We start from the raw sequence: 23922 nt of genomic DNA, 5'->3' as shown, positions 1-23922 counted from the left end.
TGAGGGGAGGGCGCCCTCTCCGGAGGGCGGGCGGGGGCACAGGCAGCCGGAGCTGCGCGGCGCGGAGCTGCCTCCATCCATGGCACGGAGCGGCGGCGGCGGCGGCAGCAGGAGCCCGGCGCGATCCGCTAGGTCCCAGCCCAGCGCAGAGCCAGCCGACGACGCCGAGGGGCCCGGCCTCCACCCGCCCGCCGGCACCGAGCTCAGACTCGGGCCGCGCCGCCGGGGACCGCCCGGGCTGCGCTGACAGCCGAGCCCGCGTCCTCCCCGCCGGGGCGCTCGCCGGACATGCCCCCCGGGCGCGGCGGGGGGGACCCCAGGGCTTGCCTCCGCCCCGGGCCCCCCGCCCCGCGCTCGGGCGCCCCGGGTGCCCGCTGAGCACGCACCCGCACGCCCGGGTCCCTCCCGGCGGCGCGCAGCCCGGCCCCAGCGCTGTCGGTCCCCGCGGGGCGATGGGCTGATGGGCGCCGGGGGACGCAGGATGCGGGGGGCGCCCGCGCGTCTGCTGCTGCCGCTGCTGCCGTGGCTACTGCTCCTAGCGCCCGAGACCCGGGGTGCGCCGGGCTGCCCGGTGCCCATCCTCAGCTGCAAGTGCTCAGGCGAGCGGCACAAGGGACTTGGCAGCGGCGCCCCCAACCCTGCGCGCAGGAGGGTGGTGTGTGGCGGCGGGGACCTCCCGGAGCCTCCCGAGCCCAGCCTTCTGCCTAACGGCACCGTGACCCTGTGAGTACCCTACGCAGCCACTTCGGCCGCAGCTCCGACGTGGGGGACGAACGGAGACAGAGGAGAGACAGGGAGGATAGGGCGAAGGGGGCGATGCCATCACTTCGGAGACTCTAGGACGGGCCCGAGTCCAGGCGCCCAGAAGGGAGGCTTGTGGAAGTAGGCGAGAGATTGGCCCTGCCTGAGTATGGAGGAAGGCAAGTTCTTCCGGGGAGCCGCGGCTTCACGGAGAGGGGCATCGCGGGCGCCCACTCACCTGCACAGGTGAAATGGAATGCGTGCTGGCGGGATGCCTATGCCCCTTAAGTTTCCATCCTGAGCTGGGGTTGCGGGGTTCTGGGACCTGAGGTGGGGTGGGAAGGGAAAGGCTCAGAACAGACCGTGACCAGAGCGGACGCGTCCCGGGACGGGTTGAAGGAGGCCCGCCGGTTGGGGGCGCCCCACCTGACCCGGGGTGTGCCAACCCCGCTTCCAGCCTGTCTCCATAGGTCAGGCGAGAGGGTGGGCTCGGAAAAGTCACTGCCAGGGATGCGGGCGCTTCTGGCCGGAATGAGACCCGGGCCTCTCGATTCCTTTTGGGCCCCTTGCCCGCTGCGCGCATTTGCGAACTGAGCTCTGGGCAGAGTACTGCATTCCTCTCCCTTCTTTCCCTCCCCTGGACATAAAACAAGCTTTGGGTGTTTTTCAATTGACTTCGCGCAAAGATTGTGAAGAAAGAAACCTGGCTGCGAGGAAGGAGAGTGCCTCCTGGCCTCCTTCTGTGATCCCAGCTCCCACCCCAGCCAGGGCCTTATTGTTGGCCAGAAGCACCGCTGCTCCCCAACCCGACCCCAAGCGTCCTCAATGAGGGTCTGAAGTCCTAGAGAATTAGGGACCCCTCTCCACTGCAGCGATTTCCTGGGCTGACCACGTGCTCGGAGCTTCATTCACGCTGTGGAGTGAGGGTCCGGCCCTAGCGGTGCCCCTGCCTTTCCTATGCAGGATCCAGTCTGCCAGCAGCTTCCCCTTCCCCGTCCTCCTGACCCCAGTGGCAACCTTTCCCCACCACCCTTTGCCTGGAGTTGGAGCTGGCTCACAGTCTATCCGCTTGTGTCCAGAACAATACAGTAACGCCTCTGGTTGGGTGAGTTCCGAGGCTGGCCGCTTCCTGACAGGACACGACTGGTCAGCCTCTGACGTTGGCCGCCTGGCCTGCATTTTCCTCAGCTGGGGTTGTGTGTGTGTGTGTGTGTGTGTGTGTGTTATGGGAGCAGAGGCGGTGTGTCTGCTCTCTGCCGCCTCTCTGCAGCCCAAGGATACGGCAATGACCTGGGAAGGCGGCTGGAGCTGCTCATTCTCTCTGAGTGTCCACTGGTGTTTAAGAGTCCAGGCAGGCCCGGGCATTCCCCAGCCCACTCAGTGCTGGAGAAAAAACATACTTGCCGTCTGGAATAGCTGAGCCGGTGTCTGTGTGGGTCCCAGCTGCACAATGATAACGCAGCTCTGAGAAGGGTATGTGTGTGTGTGAGTGTGCGCGCACGCGTCTGTGTGCACATGATCAGTGGCTGTGCTCACACACGTATGATGCTCCCCCAATATGCGGTAAACTTTCTGTGTCTGCTTGTCGGGATTAGGGAATCCTAACATATTGAAGGAAAGAAGGGGAAAAAAAAAATAGAAAGGTGGTTTTGCAGTACATCTTAGAATGATTTGGCAACTAATGCTTTCCAGCCATGGCTAATTCCCTTCCATGCCATTCCAAGGAGGAGAGTGGGGCCAACTCTGGGTGAGAATATATTGTGACAGGGTTACAGCAACTGTAACTCCTTGCTTACCTTCCATATCCCAAGCCCTCTTCGTCCGGAAAGGCCGCCCTTTCCTCCCAGGTCCCTGACTGTGGTCAGAGGTACCTACTAAAGCAACAGTGCCCTGAGCCTGGCTGTGTATACCTTCAGGGACAGCGGGTGGGCAAGGGCAAGGAAGCCCTGGAAGCCTGCTTCACCACTAGCCTGAAGTGTCACTGAATCCCCAGACACAGGCATGTTTCTTAGGCTCTCCCCACCCATTAAAAAAAAAAAAAAAACTGTTGCCATTGAGTCAATTCCGACCCCTAGTGACCCTATAGGACAGTAGAATTGCCCCATAGGGTTTCCAAGGAGCACCTGATGAATTCGAACTGCCCACTTTTTGATTTACAGTGTAGTTTTTAACCATTATGCCACCAGGGTCCCCACCCATAGGCTTCACAAAAATGGGCAGGTCTCAAAGACCAGGCTCCCCACTATCTGGCTTCTGAAGGGAAAAGAGTCCAGGTTCCTTTTCAGCACAAGCTGGTCAAGGATTCTTTCCTCTCAGGGCTCAGTCCCTCCAGCACACCTATCCCCACCCTAACATGCATCTTGAGGGAGAAAGAAAGAAGGCCTGGGAAGGGACTGATGCTTCAGGCTGACAGCAAAGCAAGCAGCTAAGAGCATGAAAGTCTCCTAAATGTTCAGCCTCACCCTCCCTAACCCTGCCCCCTTAGTCTTATCTTTTTTTTCTAACACAAATTCTCCTTATCATTTTTTAGCTTGTCACCTTGTACAAACAGAGGACTTGAACCAATAGATTTGAAATTATGGGTTTACCCTCCTCCTCCCTACCACATTTCCATTGAGAAGCATGCTTCTCTCAAATTAAGAGTCCTCCAGATTGAGCCACCGGGTCCCGGTACCCTTCCCACGGCCCCCTGCTGCAGACCCTGGGATGCTGGGCTGCAGGGGCCTCAGGACTCCGACTGGAGAAACCTAGACGCTAAGGGCTGGGAAATGTTCAGGCAAAGAAAGTGCTAGATAATAAGGTCTGTGTCTGCAAGAGCCTACAACAGTCTGCTCAAGAAGGTGCCCAAGCTGTTTAAGGCAACTCTGAACAGTCCTGTTTACCTCATTGAAAAACCCTTCCTCCACTCCACCCTATTATCTCAACTTCTGCCGGCTGTTTTTATAGACTGCATAGCCCCTTTCCCCGCCCTTTGCTATTTTTTCTTTAATGGGTTTTCATTTGCCCTTTTTCCAGGAAAGCAGAACTCCTGGCTTCCTTCCTGATCCATCTGTTCCCAACCCACCCCCCAGTCTCACAGCCCAGTCTATAGTGAGGTGGGCAAGACAGCTCTGGGCTCAAATGCGCCTGTACAGAGCAGGAGCATTTATGGGCCTCCCCTGAGGGGAAAGATCCCTTTGGTGGATGGCTTATTACAGGGAGAATCTGGGTGTGGGAGGGAAAAGTAGAACAGAAGCTGATGGGCCTGCCCTCTGGTCCTCAGCTCTGGGAGTTAGAATGAGGGGGAAGGGACCTGGGAATAAAGAATTCTAGGAAGGGACTGATAATAAATAACTCCAGGAGGAAATCTACTATGAGGACCTCCCAGGATATCTGAGCAGCCTCTACAGAGGCGACCAGCCTCCTGTCATAAATTCCTAGAACGCCTGTACCTCGGTAAAGGGCCTTAGAGATCAGCAAGTCCAGCCCCCTACATCTTCCAGCTGGGTAAACTGAGGCTGGAAGAGGGACACTGCCTTGCTAATAATAGTCACACAACTAGCTGGGGCCAGAGTTAGGATTAGTTGGTTGGGTTCTCTTCAGAATCCTCACATGCGAAGGACTTCCGGTTCACCTGGCTGGACTTGGGGCTCAATGGACACAAAAGCGGTATTAAAAAACCTGGTTCCTTCCCAGCAAGACCCAGATACTTCTGCCCTGGGGACATTCCAAGGCCGGGTGGAGAGGGGGGCGGGCATGGGACTGGTCACTCCAAATAGCATTTCGGGGAGGAGGGGCGTTGCCCACTACATCAGCTGCCCACATAGGGAAGAAGGGGCTGTTTGCTACACAGATGTGCTTAGAACTGGGTGGGTTCTTTTGCTGTGAATTTGGTGGTCTTCAGGGGTATTGTAGGGCAAGGTTGGGCAGGGATAGGAGAAGAGCTGTCCTCCAGCCTCAGGGAAATTGTCCTTGAGCCCCAGAGATCCCTCCTGCTTCTAGACTTGAAGTCTGGCCTGGGCCTTCACCTCAGTAGCCCTCAGTCAGCCACCAGGGTCCAGTTAGGGGAGTTTGGAGCAAAGTGTGCAACCACCATACAACAGCCTGAGGAGAATGGAAAGATGCTGGCTGGAGGGGCGGGCCCACGCTGGCTTCCCCCACCCCCTTCAGTCCACCCTCTTTCCCCCATATGGTTCTCATAACGTCTGGGCTCAGAGACAGCAGCCAGAGGAAGTGGCTGTGTACAGAGAGCTTTTGTGAGGGAGAGGAGGGGGGAGGGGGAGAGAGAGTGAAGAGAAAGAGGGGAAGAAAAGAGGGAAGAGGCTGGAGACAGAAGGTGAGAAGAAGCCTTCAACACACCCCCTCACCCTCCCAGCAGGTATAAGGGTCTCAGCTGCAACATTCCCGGTTGGGCTTCCAGACCCCCAGCCAGTCTGTGGGAGGTGAGGCGTGAGGGGCCTCAGAGGAAATCCAAGTCTCTCCCTGACTCTTTCCACCTATCTACTTGAGGAGCTGAAGGCAGCCAGCTCAGGTTCCAGGGATTTGGTCAGCCTCTTCTTGGGGTCCTTGGGAACCTACCACCCTTAGGGCTTCCTCTTGTGTGCGATATTAGGGTCCATGGTCCTGTGTTAGGGAACACATTAGACAGTGAGCAGAGCCCTGGTGGGGGGCGGGGTGCCTCACTGGTTGAGCCCTCATTGTACTAAAGAGGCTGGAAATGCCATCACACTGACCTCCAAAGGCGGCACATATAATTCACCCTCAAGTGGGTCCAGGCCCCAGAATGGGTTTTTCAGCCTGACTTATTCAGAGCATGTGCATGAACTCAGTCGCTCCGGAACCCCAAATACGTCCCTTCCTGCTAGCTACCATGGATGACTCCTCTCTCACTAGGGGGTCGAGCGAGAAGTACCTTCTAGTCCTGGAGGTGAGTCTGAGAATTTCCCCTAAAAGCTCAGGCAAACCAGTGTAATCTGAACCTAACCATAAATTGACCATTAAATTTGGAGGTCATGTTTTTAAAAAGAGAGAGTGTTTCTAAGTTTAACCCACATGGGACTCATTGGGATAAGAACTCTTTTCTGAGGGAGAAAAAGTTCCAGCCACCTCTGAGTTGATCCGTTCTTCCTACTCAGTGGCTGATTTCCTCACCAAAGCCCAGAGAGGGGCAGTGAGTTCCCAAATACCACACAGCCTGGACAGGACCCCTAGCTCTCATCACCCTTGAGGCCCTAGACTGCCCCTTTGACTCCTGGGACCTGACAGAAAGCCAGGGGAGGAGGGAGAAGGGAAAGGGCCCTGGGCTGAGGAATTAGAGGGAAAATCCGGTAACTGCTAGGAAGGGGCTGCTTGAAGGGGCTGTTTATTTTCATTCCCCCAGCCCAGCCGCTCTGTTCTATTTAGAGCTCAGACACTGACAGGACGAAGCTGCCACCTCCCCTTCCTCCCTCCTCTGGGCCCCCATCCTTCCCAAACTCCAGAACATTCCTTAGCTTTTAGGACTGGGTCGGAAGGGGCAGGAAAGGGGGAGGGGGGAAGAGAAATTGTAGAATGTAGCTGACTTGGCCAGCCTCCCTGGAATTGGTTCTCCCAGGCATTGCTTCAGTTTTCCCCTGGGAGCCAGGGAAGGGCAGGATGGGGGAGCAAGGGGGTGTGCAAGATGGATGGGGCCAGGTGAGGGGCAGGGGAACCAATCTGTCACGGAGGATGGGGGAGTGCAGCTTGAGGGGGGAGTTCCTGCCTGAATTGGAAGGGCCAGACATCTCCCAGCTGGAAAGGGAAGGGAAGGTCTGAGAGGCCCTCCTGCCCCAAGGGCTCCTTGCCTTGCTGGGAGCTGTGTGGGGTGGTGAGGCAGAAACTAAGACTTCAGGCTTCAGGAGACTCTATACCCATGATGGGAAAGGCCATCAAATATAAAGGGTGGGAGTACCAGTCCAGCCCCATCTTTTATTGAGAAGGAAGCTGAGACCCGGAGGTCCTGACCTGCCCAAGGCCACACAGCTCCTGGTCAGACAACCACCACTAGACCTCAGGACCCCTGACTCCCAGTTGTGTCTGCCATCTTGCAGGTGCGTACACTGAGGCAAGGCCAACAAAAGGAGCCACATCTTAGAAAGGAGAAGAAGGGTAGAAAGTAGGACAGAGATTTGAAGACATTGGAGCTTCTCAGGCCTTTTGGAGGCTCTACCACCCAGTCATTCTGGGTCCCGAAGAGTAACACTGCCCCAAGTATCAGGGACCTCAGGGACTTCACCTGTCTGCTCAGCTCGTGGTGACTGTGTTTGTTGAAGCAAAATGGAGACACATGGTGCTGGAAGTTTTGGGGAAGAGTTGCCCACCCAGTGGATATCCACAACCTGCTCCCATCCCAAGAGGGACAGAGCCCTATACAACACAGCTCTCAGCAGACAGGCAGATCCAATTCCTCTTCCCATGCTGACCAACCAGCCAGTCCTTGGGAAAGGCCAGTGGTATCACACTAACCCAGTTTCCCCCACATGGCCCAACAATAGCCTTCCAAGTACAGGTGTGCTTAGGGGGACCACTATACAAAATCGCTGTACCAACCGAGTATTTGAAATCAGATTGACCCAGGAAATGGGAAGCTCATGGTCTCTAAAGTGTTCTTCTACGTGTTCCCTCTCTCTTCTGCACCACAGACAGCTTAAGGGCTATGTGAATCCTATGGGACAGGTGTTCCAGAAAGACTGTCCTGTGGAGCCAGCTTAGCTAGAACAGGGCTGGGTACTCCTGGGTGTCAGGAGTAAGCTTCCAGGACTGATGGGGGAGAGTCGTGTTGGGGCATTGGAGGGGGAAGGGATCTGTCCCTTGACTTGGGAGAACCCAGAGTTCAGCAGCAAAATCTCCATCCACTGACTCCCCCCACTTTCCCTGGAGCTCTGCCCCAGATACCCATCTGTTCACCAGCCAGTATTTACCATATATCCTAGCCCCATACCAGAGGGTGAGAGACCCAGTCCTGGCCCTTACAGGCCTTATGGTCTCATCATGGAAACTCCCATCCCATAAGAGTGGAAGGGTTAAATAGTGACCAAAAATACCCAAGGGAAATGACAAAGATCAGGGCCTCAGGACTTCCAGAGAAAACTTCTGGGGAGGAACATCTGAAGGACTAATTTATAAAAAAATACTTGGGTATAAAAGACTGTTAACGGATTAATCCTTTCTGGTCTGTTTGTATTTAAGAAGAGGCTTCCTTTCTTCACCCATAAAGGTTGGCTCCCCAGTGGTGGAATTTTAGGCTGTGTGTGGACGAAGTATGTAAGGTGGATGGGGGTTACTTCCCACCTTGTTCAAATCAGGTATACACAGACATACACACGTAGAGAGATTCTATCCTTCTGATCTGCCACACCTCCCTCCATCTTCCGTGATAAGAAATTTGTAGAGAGACCATGTCTCATTTACCTTTGTAGTACTGATACTTAGGTGTTTAGTGTAAGTTTGAAGAACGAATGAATGAATGAGTGTGAGTGATTATAGCAGACCCTATTCCATGTGCTCAAGCTAAGGAGCTTTAACTTGAACTTGCATATGAGCAATTGATGGTCTGTTTTGCAGTCAGCCCCTGGCCTTGTTCTGACTGATGATATTGAGCTTCTCCATCATCTTCCCACAAATGTGGTCAGCTTGACTCCTGTGTATTCCATCCGACAAGGTCCACGTGTATAGCTAGAGAAAAGGGGCCCCAAAATTTTCATCACTCCACACCTACCACCCACCATAAACACCTGTAGCATCTTTTCTTAGGCTTCTGCCTCCAGGTTCAATTCCAAGGCCACAGACTTGCTCGGTCAGTCCTCTCCCACCCCAGCCCCAATTTCTTGTTCCTACCTGCTCACCCCAAGACATGCCCTTGTAGAGAGGGAAGGTTAGAGAAAAGGAGACATGCAGGCCCTGTGGGTTGAAGCCACTGCAAGAGTGTTTTCTCTCTTGGCCTTAGCCTCAGGCCCTGCCTGGATGGTCCAGCTTCAAGGCTGAGTTCAGGGCAATCTCAGGATGTGACCTCTAAAGCTGGCAGAAGGAACCCCCCACCTGGGTCTCTTTCCAGAACCAGTAGGTGTTCAAGGTTGACTGGTCAGGCTTCCAGTTAAGGGAAGGAACAATAGGGAAATAATGCAGTGAGCAAAACACCTTGCCTGCCTTCTCCAACATTGATGTCCCCTGCAGTCAGCCTAAGTGGACGTGAAGGGCAGCTTTGAAGGGAAGAGAAGGCACAGAGGAGTGACCTTTAGCCTGAGGGTATGTGTCAAAGCAGGGCCTGTGGCCCATAGCCATTCTCACTTCTGGGGGCCCTGGCGGTGCAGTGGTTAAATGTTCGGCTGCTAACAAAAGGATTGGCACTTCGAATCCACCACCGCTCCTTGGAAACCCTATGGGGCAGTTGTATCCTATAGTGATCCTATCCCAGACAACCCAGTGCCGTCAAGTCAATTCCAACTCAGTCACTATAAGTCGGAATCAACTGAACAGCAACCGGTTTTTGGATTGCCATATCAGAAATCCCTGGGTGGAGCAAACAGTTAAGCACTCACTGAAAAGTTCGTGGTTTGAACCCACCCAGGGACACCTCAAAAGATCTGCTTCCGAAAGTTCCCAGCCTTGAAAACTCTATGGAGCCCAGTTCTAGTCTGCATCCACGGGGCCATCATGAGTCAGAACTGACTTGACAGCAACTAACAACAACACTATTGTCATATTAGAAGTCCCTGGGTAAAGCAAAGAGTTAAGTGCTGGACTACTAACCAAATGGTTGGCAGTTCAAACCCACTCAGACGTGCCTGAGAAGTAAGGCCCGGTGATCTGCTTCTGAAAGGTCACAGCCTTGAAAACCCTATGGAGCATGGTTCTCCTCTGTACCCATGGGGCCGCCATGAGTCTGAATCAACTGGACTGCAGCTGGTTTGGTTATTGTCATAGCAACCATACTAAAATGCACCCACATCCTTCATTAAATATAATAATTATTGCTACATTGCATTACATTTGGTAGTTATGTGAAGTATTTATTAATTTTAATCTTTATTTAAGTAAGTGTTTATTAATTAATTTTAATGTTTTAGAGACAGTAATTATCTTTTAGGTTTCAGATGCCTTTGTGGGCCCTGGAAATGCTCGAAGGCCCTTGGCACTGAGCCTGCAGGCAGGGCTGGGGGCTCCAGTTTGACCTGGGCCATTCAGGGTGGGTTATAGACTTCAGGTCTTTTTTGTTATGAGCAAGCAGACCCCCCTCCTCCCCATCGCTGATTGTTTCCCTAAGTCGCTGCCAAGCCACCAACAGCAGTGTTGGAGATGGGGCCTTCCTAAACAAGAGAGCCCCAGGGATGGCCTGAACTCACTGAGACTCGGAGGATCTGACTCCTGGACAGGGTAGATCCTGTGTCCACGGAGAGGGTGATGTGGTTGTTGCCTCTGTGTGTGTGTGTGGAGGTGGGCAATGGTCTGACATGTACGAATCTTCCTGCCCATGTGAGAGCCATTTGGTTCAGGCATGTGCTGGCTCCTCGCCCCACAGGGCAGTGCCCACGTGACTACTACAGGGTCATCTTTGATGTTGGGGTGGTATCTGGTGAGTTCCTGCGGCTGCCCAGAGGCCACAGGGCCTCTTACAGACGCCAGCCACTCGTTCCCTTGGCCTCCAGCCTCATTAGTGGTAACTCTGCTTGCTTCTCTTCCCTAAAATAGGACCCCAGCCGGGAGAGAGTTCTGGAATGGACCCCGTGTGCCCCCTCTCCTTGGCCAGATTTCAAACTCTGGAGTAGAGAACAGGGGACTCCAGGGATTGGCCCCTCTTCCCACAAAAGGCTTGAAGCCAGGCAGGCAGGAGGGGAGGAAGGGAGGAAAGGGAGAGAGAACCTCAGGATGCTAGGCTGGGCAAGCCGAGCTGTGTGGGGCAGGGTTAGCACAGTTGGGAAGGAAGCCCACCTGACTCCCTGTGTGGTTGTAGGGTGAGAGGATGGTGCAGGCTGAGGTGCTGTCTGTCTAGGGGGTGTTAAAGAGAGCCAAGGCTGGCACCATGTCCATGATGGCTGGATGGAACTGTGGGGCCGAGTTTCCCTCCTTTTCTGCCCAATTTTTGTGGCTGCCCGGTCTGTTTTCCTCCCATGAGACAGCCTAGAGCGGTGGGAACGTTTTTCTTCCCATTGGATTAGGCTCTGTGTGTGTGTGTATATGTGTGTGTGTCTTCATCCACCCCGTTAACAGCCCCTAACTGCCAGCTTCTTACCTACTCATAAAAGAAAAAAAACAAACCCAAGTACCTTCCGTCACAAAATCATTGCCCGCCCCGACCAGACCCACAAGGGGGCATATCAGGAAACCTGAATGGACAAAGACAACCGAGGCCAGCTCAGAATAATCCAGGTCTAAAGAAAATTTCCTCAAAACTATTCAGATGGTTAAAGCTAAAAGACCTAATTCTGGGTATTTAGGGACTTGAATCACAGAGTGATACCTGCCCAAAGTCTGTCCAAGAACTGGAAATGCGTCAAGAAGGGGGCCCATTGGAGGAGAAGGATAAAAAGCTATTTGCCTGGTGGCCCTGCTTTTGTGAGCGGGTTCTAGGGTGGGGGACCAGGGATATGTCCTCTGTACAAGGAATAAGTTTCAATTCAAGACTATCAGGGCTGGAGTTTGTGCGGGGGGGCAGCTAGTCAAGCTGGAAGTGTGGGCTGCAGATGACCCCCCACCCATGCTCTGCCCTCTCCTCCCAGCACACACACAGAGTCTGCCTTCAGAGAGGCCCTGGCCAGCATGAGGTCTGGGGTCAGGACACTGGGGGATGGGACAAGGCTGGAGCTGGCCCTGAAGCCAGACCAAGAAATAAGTTGTTCTAGGCCAGAGGCTTCTCCCTGCCCATTCAGGGGCAGGTCCGCTGATCTTTTGCTCCGCTCCTACCCAACACACACACACACACACCTGTTGCCTTAGTATCTCTCAAGCAACCCAGGCTTCTGGGGAGATGCTGGCTGCAAGGAGACTGGATAAGGGTTAAGGCTGCACCAGCGAATATGGGAGCCACCAGCCACACTTGGCTCTAGGGCACTTGTAATGTGGTTGGTCTGATTTGAGACGTGCTAGGCTTGCCACGCGTCTGAATCAAGTCAACAGCAACGGGTTTGGTTTTTGGTTTTAGAAGAGTAGAATACAAACCAGATATCAAAGACTTAGTAAAAAAAGAAAAGAAAAATCTCTCATTAATGGTTTTTGAACATTGAGTAAATATTGAAATGATAGTATTTTGGATAAGAAAAAAAATCAAAAATCAAAAATGTTAAAAACAATTTTTTTTTTTAACTTTTTAAAAATGTGGCTACTAGAAATTTTTAGATTACATATGTGGCTCACATTGTATTTCTACTGGCCAGCTCTGGGTTAAAAAATCTGGAGTATGTGAAAGAGGTCAAAGGGTTAAAGGTTAAAGAATCTGGGGAAGGTGGGGTGGGGTATCTACCCTCAACACCCAGCACCATCTCGGGATGTCTCTGGGCAGGGTTCTCAAACTGAGATCCTAGGTTTTAATTTTGGTGACTTGGGAATTTGGGAATTTTTTAATTTTCTCTTTTTACTTCAATCATCTTAAATTTTTTTTTTTTCATAATAACGTTTTGTAGAGATAATTTTCATTCAAAAGACATTTTCATAATGTGAGATTTTTGTTTCTAAAGTTGATGTTTCTCAAACCGGAGTCTTCAGATATGGTGTCGTTGTCGTTGTTAGGTGCCTCGGAGCCGGCTCTGACTCATAGCCACCCTGGGTACAACAGAAGGAAACACTGCCGGGTCCTGTGCCGTCCTCACAATCATTGCTATGTTTGAGCCCACTGTTGCAGCCACTGTGTCAGTCCATCTCATTGAGGGTCTTCCTCTTTTCCACTGACCCTCTACTTTACCAAGCATGACATCCTTCTCTAGGGACTGGTCTGTCCTGATAATGTGTCCAAGGTACGTGAAATGAAGTCTCACCATCCTCAGTTCCAAGGAGCACGCTGGCTGTACTTCCAAGACAAATTTGTTCTTCTAGAAGTCCATGGTATATTCAAGATTCTTTGTGAGCACCATAATTCAAATGCATGAATTCTTCTTCGGTCTTCTTTATTCATTGTCCAGCTTTCATGTCGTATATGAGGTGATTGAAAATACCATGGCTTGGGTCAGACACACCTTAGTCCTCAAGGCGACATCTTTGCTTTTTAACCCTTTAAAAGAGGTCTTCTGCAGCAGATTTGCCCAATGCAGTAGATCCAAGTAAAATGAAATCCTTGACAACTTCAATATTTTCTCCATTTTTCATGATGTTGCCTTATGAGTCCACTTGTGAGGATTTTTGTTTCCTTTATGTTGAGGTATAATCCATACTCAAGGCTGTGGTCTTTGATCTTCATCAGTAAATGCTTCAAGTCCTCTTCCCTTTCAGTAAGCAACGTTGTGCCATCTGCATATCACAGGTTGTTAATGAGTCTTCCTCCAATCCTGATGCTTCATTCTTCTTCATAGTCCAGATTCTCAGATTATTTGCTCAGCGTATAGATTAAATATGTATGGTGAAAGGATACAGCCCTGACACACCCTTTTCCTGATATTAAACCATGCAGTATCCCCTTGTTCTGTTCAAACAACTGCCTCTTGGTCCATGTATAGGTTCCTCATGAGCACAATTAAGTGTTCTGGAATTCCCATTCTTCACAATGTTTTTCATAATTTCATTACTAAAATGATCGACACAGTTGAATGCCTTTGCATAGTCAATAAAACACAGGTAAACATCTTTCTTGTATTCTCTGCTTTCAGCCAAAATCCATCTGACATGAGCAATGATATCCCTCATTCCACATCCTCTTCTAAGTCTTGCTTGAATTTCTGGCAGTTCCTTGTCAATATACCGTGCAACCATATTTGAATGATCTTCAGCAAAATTTTACTTGGGTGTGATATTAATGATATTGTTTAATAATTTCTGCAGTCCTTTGGATCACCTTTCTTTGGAATAGCTTCGTGTATGGATCTTTTCCAGTCAGTTGGCCAGGTAGCTGTCTTTCAAATTTCTTTGTATAGATGAGTGAGTGCTTCCAGCGTTATATTCGTTTGTTGAAACATCTCAGTTGAAACTCTGTCAATTCCTGGAGCCTTGGTTTTCACCAAGGACCCCTGGTGGCACAATGGTTAAAGCTCTCGACTGCTAATCAAAAGGTCAGCAATTAGAAACCACCAGCAGCTCCACAGGAGAAAAAGATGGCAATCTGCTTCCATAACGATTTATAGCCTTGGAAACTTTATGGGGTCAAAATCAAGTCGTTGGCAGTGGGTTTGATTTTTGTTGTTTTTCACCAGTGCCTTCAGTGCAACTTGGACTTCTTCCTTCAATACCATACATTCTTGATCATATGCTACCTCCTAAAATGGTTGAACATTGACCAATTCTTTTTGGTACAGTGACTCTGTGTTCCTTCCATCTTGTTTTGATGCTTCCTTTGTCATTCAATTTTTTGCCTATAGAATCCTTCAAAATTGCAACTCAAGGCTTGAATTTTTTCTTCAGTTCCTTCAACTGGAGAAATGCTCAGGGTGTTCTTCCCTTTTGGTTTTACATTTCATTATATTTATTGTTATTTCATTATATATTATATTTTAGATCTATTCCCAGGAAATAAGACAGTTCTTTTTTTTCCCATTAACATGGGTCCATACATTAGTCAAGTTTGAAAATTAATGTCCCCAGGCTCCCCCCTTTGTAAATGGGGCCGTGATCATCTGGGAGCCCTGCTCCTCTATCCTATACATACATCGTCTCCCCATGCACCCCACCCCATCAGTGTTTCTAGTCTTTTCTCACCCCTGACCAGGGGGGATAATGTCTGGGAGAGATCCTTGGGTGGGTGGGAGGCTGAATTAGATCCCCTTTCTCCGCTCTTCCTCCTAACATTTTAGAACCCTTCTCTGGCATTCCTAAGGATACTGAGGGGTCCTCTCTCCTTCTTAGACATTTAAAGCAACCTCCGAACCTGAAACTCTGAGGAGGTATGAAGGGAATAAACTGGGAATTGGGTGAGGCAGGCTTTGATTTAAAGTCAGGTAGTATACACACCACTGGGAGCTCGTCACCACTGAGGTGGTCACCCCAGCCCCACCAAGGCCTGAACGAGACCTTCACAGGCCCTAAAAACTGACAAGATTATGATTTAACACCACCACCACCAACCCATGTGTAACAGGAAATAAAACAATCCTAATCCAGAAAGTGAGAATAAAGAAGTTCATAAAAGTTCTCATTTTTCTGACAATTAACTAAAAAACCCATTGCTGTCGAGTTGATTCGGGCTCCTAGTGACCCTACAGGACAAAGTAGAACTGCCCCATAGGGTTTCCAGTCTTTACAAAAGCAGATCGCCACATCTTTCTCCTGCAGAGCAGCAGGTGGGTTTGAACCACCGACTGTTCAGTTAGCAGCTGAGCACTCAACCACTGTGCCACCAGGACTCCTTTTTTATAATAACTACTCTGATGTACTTTTGAAATATCGAGATAATGATATGTGTAGGTGTGAAGCTTTTTTGGAAACCCAGCATTCTACCTCCCCCCCCCCCAAGCCCCTTCTCATAGTCACCCTCAGGCCCTGCTGCGAAATGTCCCTGTTGGAGGGACTGTTAGGCTGGGACAGGAAGAGGGGACAGGAAGGAGGAGGGAGAAAGGGAGGAAGGAGATGAAGTCTCCACCCCTTCCCATTGACCCAGGAAGTCAAAGTTCTCCTTCCACTCTTGCCTCCATCCTGGCCACTCTATTCCCCATAAGCCTCTTGAAGATGGAGTAGCTGGAATTTCTGATGTTCAGGGTGCTCTTACTGTCTGTCTTGGTATGGTCACCCACCCGTTTCCTGTAAGCCTTGTGGCAGATCTCTCTCTCTCTGGTGGTAAAATATTTGCCTTTTTAACTATTTTTATGTGTACAATTCCGTAACATTAATTAGATTTACAGTATTGTGCAACCATCACCGCTAAAGGATCCATTCCAACAGCTTTTCATCACCCCAAACAGAAACTCAGTGCCGATTAAGCAATAACTCCTCTTTACCCCACCCCCAGCCCTTGGTAACCATTAATCTACTTCTGTCTCTACGTGTCTGACTGATTTCACTCAGCATAATGTTTTCAAGGTTCATGCATGTTGTCACATGTGTCAGAAGTTCATTTCTCTTTATGGTTGAGTAATATTCCACTGGATGGATGTACCACCTTTTGTGTATCCACTCATCTGTTGGTGGACAGACACCTGGGTTGTTTCCATCTTGTGGCCATTGTGAACAGTGCCGCTATGAACATTCGTGTACAGGTATCTGTGTGAGTCCGTGCTTTCAAGTCATTTGGGAATATACTTAGGAGTGGAATTGCTGGATGAGGCAGGTCTCCTTTTGGTAGCCCCTCTCATGCCAGTCCCCACCGTCTTCCCTCTACCTTCTAGTTCAGCCCAGAAGCTGCCCACTGGAGAGGTGGCTGAAGGCTTGAACCTCTGGTTTCCCAGGCCAGTTCTCCAGTAAAAGCTTAGAAGAGAAGGGAAGCCCTGTGCCTCTGCTCAGGGCAGGCGAGAGCTTGGGCTGAGAGACTCATTAAAGCTTTTTAATAAGCAATTAATTGGAGGGATGAGCCCTTTGGCCCCCTGGAACTCCCCTTCTCCCAGTGGGGAGTCTGGCAGAGAAAGGCTGAGTGGGTGGGCGAAGATGCTCAGTCTGCTTGGGGCCTCTTTCCTCCTCCCCTAAATACAAATGAATAAATAAACAGAACTCTGAGTGAGCAGAGGCGAAGGCTGGGGCTTGGGCTTCCCCCAGGCCGAGGGCTTCACCAGCTTTCTGCCAAGGCTGCAGACAGGCTTGAGGAGGCAAGGATATGATGCAGCCCTCTAAGTTGGGGGCTTTTGAGGGTTGGGGGTGGTCAGTGAGGGCCTCAGCTCGAATGAGAGAATATGGAGACCCCAAGGAAGGGTAGCTCCTCTCACCTGCCCCTAGGCCTGCTGAGCTTCTGTCCAGTCTGAAGCCAGAGCCCTGACCCAGTTCAGGCCGTCTTTCCAACCACTACCCTCAAGAGAGCCATCTTCTCCCCTATCCAAGGACAGAGCTGTGGAAGGCGTAAAGGGGCCACTGTGGGGTCTGCCCTGTGGTTCCAAGGTGGAAAGGGGGGTGTCACAACTTCACTCCCTGCTCAGCCCACCTGCACACTGAGTCCCAAGTCAGATCTAGACCGTGGGGAAACTCAGGGCAGGTGAACTGTCTGACTTGGGGGTCAGCGGGCTGACCAGTCTGCCTGGACCATTCCCTGGCTCCTCCCTACAATCTCCTGGGGCAGAGGGTGGGGCTGTGCATTGCACAACTCCAGAGGGAGTCACAGGGAATGCAACATGGCTCTAGAGAACAAAATGGCTTCTCACTCTATCTGCACTCTCCAGCTCTAACAGCACCTTCTCAAGTCTGTGTTCTCCCTGTCCCTTCAGGCTCTTGAGCAACAACAAGATCACAGGGCTCCGGAATGGATCCTTCTTGGGACTCTCCTGGCTGGAGAAGTTGTAAGTGCTTGGGCAAGGTGGGGTGGGTGAGGTGGAGGTCGGGAGATGGTGTGATGGGCCGAGAGGTCAGTCCAGGGAGGATAAGGAACACTGGCTGCTGAGGGACCCCACACACCCCAAGCTGGCTAGCTATGTGAGCCCAGAGTCAGAACCACTGGGACCTTGCCCAGAACTTGACCCCAGGTAGAGGGCAGAGAGGGCTGGTCTGGGGGAGGGAGAACTACCTACCCCTTCACCAGCTAGACAGCGAGAAGTAGGGAAACCTTGCTGATCTAGGCAAGGATAGGGGTAAGGGAACTCATTAACACTCTTTAATGAGCTATTAGCTGGCCTGAAGCAGCCTCCTTCTTCCAGCTGGGGGCCATCATAAATGGGAAATGTGCAAGACTGAGGGAAGCTTAGTGAGAAGGAGGCCTCATCCTCCTTCCCTAAAAACAAATGAACAAACAAAGCACCAAGGGAGCAGAGCCCTAGCCTGAGAGCAGGGAAAGGAATCAAGTCCAAGTCTTCCGCCCCACCAAAAGCAGCATCCTTCTGGCTGCCTGGAAGACCTCAGGACAGGCTGGTGTTGGAAGTAGAAGTGCTAGCGCCTGCCTGGCCTGCAAGTGTCTCCTTGGGTTTGGGAACCCCTGAGGTCTAGTCAAGGCCCGCATATGGAAAGGGTGAGTGGGGAGGAACTAGTGGCGGTAAATTGCTGGGAAATGAAAGGAACACAGAAGCCCCAGCCTCTCAGCCACCCTCAAGAGTGTCACATTCACAGAAGGACTTGTGGAGAGGTGGGACACGCACTGGGCTGGAGACCTAAACCAAGCTCTCTCTGAATTCCCTGCTCACTGTGGGTTTTCCAGGAACCACAGCCTGTCCAATAGCTTTGAGTCCTTGTTCCCTCCACAGAAGTGGCCTGGGCCTCCTGTCACTCTGGAAACTAATTCTTGCTTTCTCCCTCATTCCCAACCACGTTTCCCATCTCTGCTCACATCCTGCTAAGCACTCCCAATTTCTCCAACAGGGCTTCTGCCCCCTTCTAGTATGATTTTGCCCAAAAGGTTTCGTCCAATGCAATAGGGATACAAATGAATAAGGTATGAACCTCCTCTCAAAAGAACCAAAGATTCATGTCCAGTGGAGACCAAATAGACAGTCCTGAGATAACCGCAGACAATGCCATATATAGATTAGAACTCAGTAGGTTGGGAAGGTCAAAGGCTGGAGTGTTGGAGAGTAGTAGAGATGCAGTGTCTGCATACCTTGGTGTTTAAATCTTTAACCATCTCAACGATCTCATGAGGTGGCCTCTATTACACCCATTTAACAGTGGAAGGAAAAGCTTCTCACCCCAAACCTCCAAGGCTGTGATTGAAGCCTGATGGTCTAACTGGGTTAGTTGGGGTGATAGGCCAGAAAGGCAGAGCAGATCTGTCTATATGGGGCATGCTGGGCTGGGAGAGGGCTGGGACATTGATGATGGTGGATGCACACAGCTCTGTGACCAGGCTCCTCTGACTGTCTGTTCTGAAGCTCAAAAGACAGGGTGGTCCTGAATAAGGAGAATGACTGCCACCAAGCTGCTATTTAAAAATCCCTTGGGTACCAAGAAACAGTGAAGTTTTTTTTTTTTTTTTTTTAATGTTTGTGTGTTTGGTAAATATATATACAATTCCACAATTTCTCCATGTATAATTTAGTGACATTGATTACAGTCTGCAAGTTGTACAACCATTCTCACTACCTTTTTCCAAATTATTCTACCACCATTAACATAAAGAAATAGGGAGGCTTTTTATTCTCCCACAAGCAGTTAAGCATTCAGGGCTCCAATCCCAGCTCTCAGCCCAGGCTTGGTCTTAGAGGCTGATTTGCAGGAAACCAGACTCTCCTTCCAGAGATCTCTTGGAGTAAGACAAACCACAGCTGCCTCTCCAGCCCGTTGCCCTGCCCCTAGGGCCAGTCACTGCCCGCAGTTGCTCTTCCTTCTTAGCATTTGCGGGTGGTGACTGGTTGCTCTGAGCCTCTGGTGGCCTTAGCAACATCTTCGCATCCTCACCCTCTTGTTTCCATCGGTCCAAGACCACTGGTTCTGCCCTCCCCCGCTTCTCCTTCAGTCTCCAGAGGGTACATTTTCTGACGAAGATGAAAAGATAGCTGTTCCCCTCCCACCCTTGCAAACATCCTGAAATGGCAGCTCTACCTGGTCACCACACAGCAGGTGCATTCAAAGCATGGGAAGCAACCAGAGAAAACTGGGAGAATAATCAGAGCATAATGGGAGACACGAGTCTCTGGGTGATGGAAACAGCTAATGAGCCTGGGTGCTAACCAAAAGGTTAGTGATTCAAGTCCACCCAGAGGTGCCTTGGAAGAAAGGCCTGGCAAGCTACTTCCAAAAAATCATCGATTGAAACCCTGTGGGGTTAAAAATGGTACAACCAGAACAGAATGAATGAGAGTGATGACACATTGTGAAAAATGTAGTCAATATCACTGAATAATTTGTGTAGAAATTGGTAAGTGGGGACTTAATTTGCTGTGTAAACTTTCACCTTAAACATAATAAAATATTATTTTTTTAAAAAACCCTATGGAGCACAGCTCTACTCTGACACACATGGGTCGCCATGAGTCAGAGTCGATTCAATGGCAACTGGCTTAAGGGGAGACAGCATCTGACTAAATGCTGAGTCACTGATGTGGGAGGAGCACTGGGTGTGAGAAGGAGCATTGGAGTGAGAATCAAAACCCTGAGTTTGAGCCCCTGCTCTGTTATGAATTGTTCCATCCATTCATTCTGTATTCTCTGAGCCCCTCCAGGTGCGAGCTCGTTCCAGGCACTGGGTACGCAGGAGTGAACAAAAGAGACCAAGTGCCTGCCCTCATGAAACCTACCCTCTCCTGATGAGACTCAGAAAATAGCAAATAAATAATTAATATGTGAGGAGACAGTAAGGGCTGTAAAGAAAAATAAAGTAGGGCAAGGGGGACAGTAAAGCGCTGAGGTCTGTTTCATGCAGTGAGGTCAAAGAAGGTCTCACTGAGAAGGTGACTGACTAGGTTCGTTTCCTGGGGCTGCCCTAAATTGGGTGGCTTAAAACAACAAAAATGTATTCTCTCAGGGTTCTGGAGGCCAGAAGTCTGAATTCAGGGCCATGTGAATGCTCTAGGGGAAAATCCTTCCTTGTCTCTTCCAGCTTCTGGTGGGCCCAGGCATTGTGTGGTTTGTGGCAGTATCCCTCCCATGTCCACCACTGTCCTCACAGGGCCATCTTCCTCTGTATCTGTCTGTCTCCTCATAGTCACACAGGATTAGGAGCCGACTTATTACAGTGTAGTCTCAGGTTAACTAATTACATCTGCAATGACCCTACTTCCAAACAAGGTCACATTCACAGGCACCAGGGGGAGGAACTTCAACATATCTTTTTGGGATGCAATACGGCCCGTGACAGTGACTGAGCCAGAGACCTGAATGAAGGGAGGGAGACCCAGCTGGCTCCCAGACAGCAGCGAGTATAGCAGGTGCAAAGGCCCTCGGTCCAGAGCATGCCTGGCGAGTTTGAGGAACAGAAGGGCAGAGTCGGTGGGTAGGGAGAGGCAGGATGAGATCAGAGCAATGCAGAGGTGGGCGCCAGGTTGGGGGCCTCAGTCTCCTCATCTGTAAAAAGAGGGAGGTGAATGAGGTGATTTATAGGGTGCCTTCAGATTTAAAATTCTATGGTCCTTGGGTGTGTGATACAAGTGGTTTATGGGAAGGAAAAGATCAAAGAACCAGAATGATGGGGTCAGACTTTACAGAGGAGGGGAGACCTGCTGGGCAGAGGCGTGGGCTGTGCTCAGCAGAAACCCACCAGCTTCCCAGGGATGTTGCCTATACGGGGAGGAGCTGGGGGAACCCAGGGTCTCCAACCTGGCTGATCACCACTATCGTAGGGGTGGACAGAGGGCTTTTAAATAGCACAGCTCCTGGGCTCCACTCCTGGAAGTTCTAATTCATCAGACCAGATGGGGCCTGGGAATTTTCTACAAGGTATGCAGGCGATTCTCATGCTTATCCAGGGTTGGGAACCAGTGGACCAGATGACCCCTAGACTGTGGGCCTATTCATCACAAGTGAGATGGCGCGGCCTGGCATGCTGTTGGTCCTCAGGAAACACTGATCTCTCTGTCCTGTCAGGCTCAGATGTCTACACTTGGGCAGCTGAGGCCATGGCAACTTAACATCCCACCGTCTGCAAGCAGCAAGTCCTATGGGAGGGATGGGGCTTAGTCTAATAAGTGATCCCATAGATCTGTGGGGCTCCGGGAAAAAGCACACTTTGCTTCCTTGTGCTGAGAGCCCCTTTGGCCTTTTGGAATGGATGGAGTGCAGACGTGTGTATGGAGGGGTCACCTTACCAGCCAAGAGTGGGAAGTGGGCCTGTATGGTCCCTGTTTTGCAACGGAGGGCCCTGAGGTGGGAGGGAGGGCCCATAGGCTGGTAGACACACTTCTGCCACTGCATGGTGTGGGGAAGGGGAGGGGAGTCAGAGCTGATGCCGAATGGGAAAGTGCCTGAGATGAGATCAGGGCAGGACTGACACTCCAGAGAGGTTGGGGTGGGGGCAGGGAACATACTCTGTGGGGCTGGGTCAGCCAGGCAGGTGGGCTAGAAAAGCTGAAATGGGTCCCAGCAGAGGCAGCTCATGGCCAGCCCAAGGAGGGCACAGCAGGGCCCAGACGTGGTGAGGCCTGCCTCTGAGCCCTCCTCTCTGTATCCTGCCACCCTCAGCCTGGCACAGCCTGCTCGCTGCCCAGAGGAAAGCCTTCCCTCAGGCTGGGGAGGGGTGTGATGAAAGTGCTCAGACTCTGGGGTAAAAAGAGGCCTGGCATTGAATCCTGTCTTTGCCATTGACCTTCTGTGTGCCTCGCCAAGCCTCAGGTTTCTCACCTGGAAAATGAGGGTGAGGACTCTGGCCAGGTTGTCACGGGGATAAATGCGTTCACCTACACGGAGCATTGGGGACAGCATGGACTTTCAGTAAATGGCAGTAGTCCCCTTCCACTCTGAAGAGTTCCATATTCCAAGATGTTAACCTGGTTGCCCCTGGTTGGCATAGGGTTTGCCCAAAGTTGCCCCACTGTGGGCAGGCAGTTTTCATTTGAAATGTTAAGTGCTGACAATGCTCCTGAGGGCTCATTCCTCCAAGCCTTCGTACCCTTGCTCACATCTCTGTCCAGATCTCCCACCACGCATATGCAGTGTGGAGCCACCAGAAGACTTTTGCAAGGCTCCAAGGAACCCCCACCCCCAGACTGGGGCTGAACTGACCACAGGGCAGGCAGCCCCTAGCAGAGGCCAAGGGCGCTTGACTCAGCGTGCGTGCGAGTGTGTGGAACTGCGTGGACACGAGACCCCAGAGGCCTGTGGGACAGCCAGAGGGAAAGGCCTGGGGAGGGGAGCCTGGTCAGCCCCAGGATGATTTGTCATTGCCTAATGAGATTAATGAGCCCCGGGGGCTGGTATGCAGCGGGTACGGGGTGCTCATTAGAAGCAGATGCTCTTGGGAATGATGGCAAGTGGGGGCCTAGGGGTGGAGTGCGGCTCATGGGCCAGGTGGTTTCCATTAATCTGTGGGCAGGGCCAAGGGTAAGGCCGCTGGCTTGTCGCTCCCTCCCTTCCCATCTCCTCTGACACGCAGGAGGAATGTGGCAGAGAAGCTGCCACAGGCTCCGTATACTGAGGGCACAGGAGGGAGGGTGATCAGCGCAGGCACAGGCTCTTGTTTGCTGCTGTAGCCCCTGTGCCTGGCACAGTCTAGGTGCTCAGTAAATACCTGCTGGATGATATCAGACATGAGAGGGCATGCAGGGTGGGGAGGGAAGCCATACCACCTTGGGTTCCCTCCCCGTGGCCTGAACCTCTTCCTCTCCTCCCCTTAGACCATCTCTATACCTGCCCTGGTGTTCCGGCCCAGTCCTTAGCCAGCCCCCACTTTCTAATGAACCCTGGAAGTCCTGGAGGGCCCAGGGAAAGCTGCTCTGTGGCCTCAGAACCTATAATTTGGTTTTCAAACCCACAAGCAGGGAGGTCTGGCAGGGGGCAGAGGGAGCCAACTTTGTGTTACTACACCCTGTCAGAACATGGTACACACTCACACACATACAACCTCTCTCTCTCACTCATACACACACATTCTCTCTCACACACACACATACATTCTTTCTCTCACACACACACACATACAACCTCCGTCACTCATGCACGCACACATTCTCTCCCTCACACACACACACACACACACGCACACATTTTCTCCCTCACACACACACATTCTTTCCTTCACTCACACACATTGTCTCCCTCACACACACACACTCACACACATTCTCACATACACACAAACTCTCACACAGACACACATTCTGTCACACACACCCACATACAAACTTTCTCACTCATACATGCACACATTCTCTCCCTCACACAGACAAATTCTCTCTCGCACACACACACAGGAATGTTCACACACACACTGGCACGTACTGTCTTATGTGCTCACACATTCACTCTTTTTTGAACAGCTTTATTGCGGTATAATTTACATGCCATAAGGTTCACCAGTGGAAAGTGTACCATTCAATGGTTTTTAGTATATTTACC

The 23922-nt window shown here is 51.3% G+C and overlaps 1 protein-coding gene across 1 annotated transcript in view; it reads left to right on the top strand.

Annotated features, from left to right (window-relative positions):
- The first annotated feature begins 427 nt into the window (after positions 1-427).
- Positions 428-23922, top strand: part of ADGRA2 (adhesion G protein-coupled receptor A2) — a 44862-nt gene continuing 21367 nt past the window's right edge. The window contains exons 1-2 of the mRNA XM_049865788.1: positions 428-723; positions 17217-17288. Of these exons, the coding sequence (XP_049721745.1) occupies positions 461-723; positions 17217-17288 (335 nt within the window). The 5' untranslated portion in view covers positions 428-460. The remainder of the gene's footprint in view (positions 724-17216; positions 17289-23922) is intronic.

The sequence above is a fragment of the Elephas maximus genome, chromosome 22, assembly GCF_024166365.1.
Source record: "Elephas maximus indicus isolate mEleMax1 chromosome 22, mEleMax1 primary haplotype, whole genome shotgun sequence".
Lineage (NCBI taxonomy): Eukaryota > Metazoa > Chordata > Mammalia > Proboscidea > Elephantidae > Elephas > Elephas maximus.
This window is presented reverse-complemented; position numbering and strand designations above follow the sequence as displayed.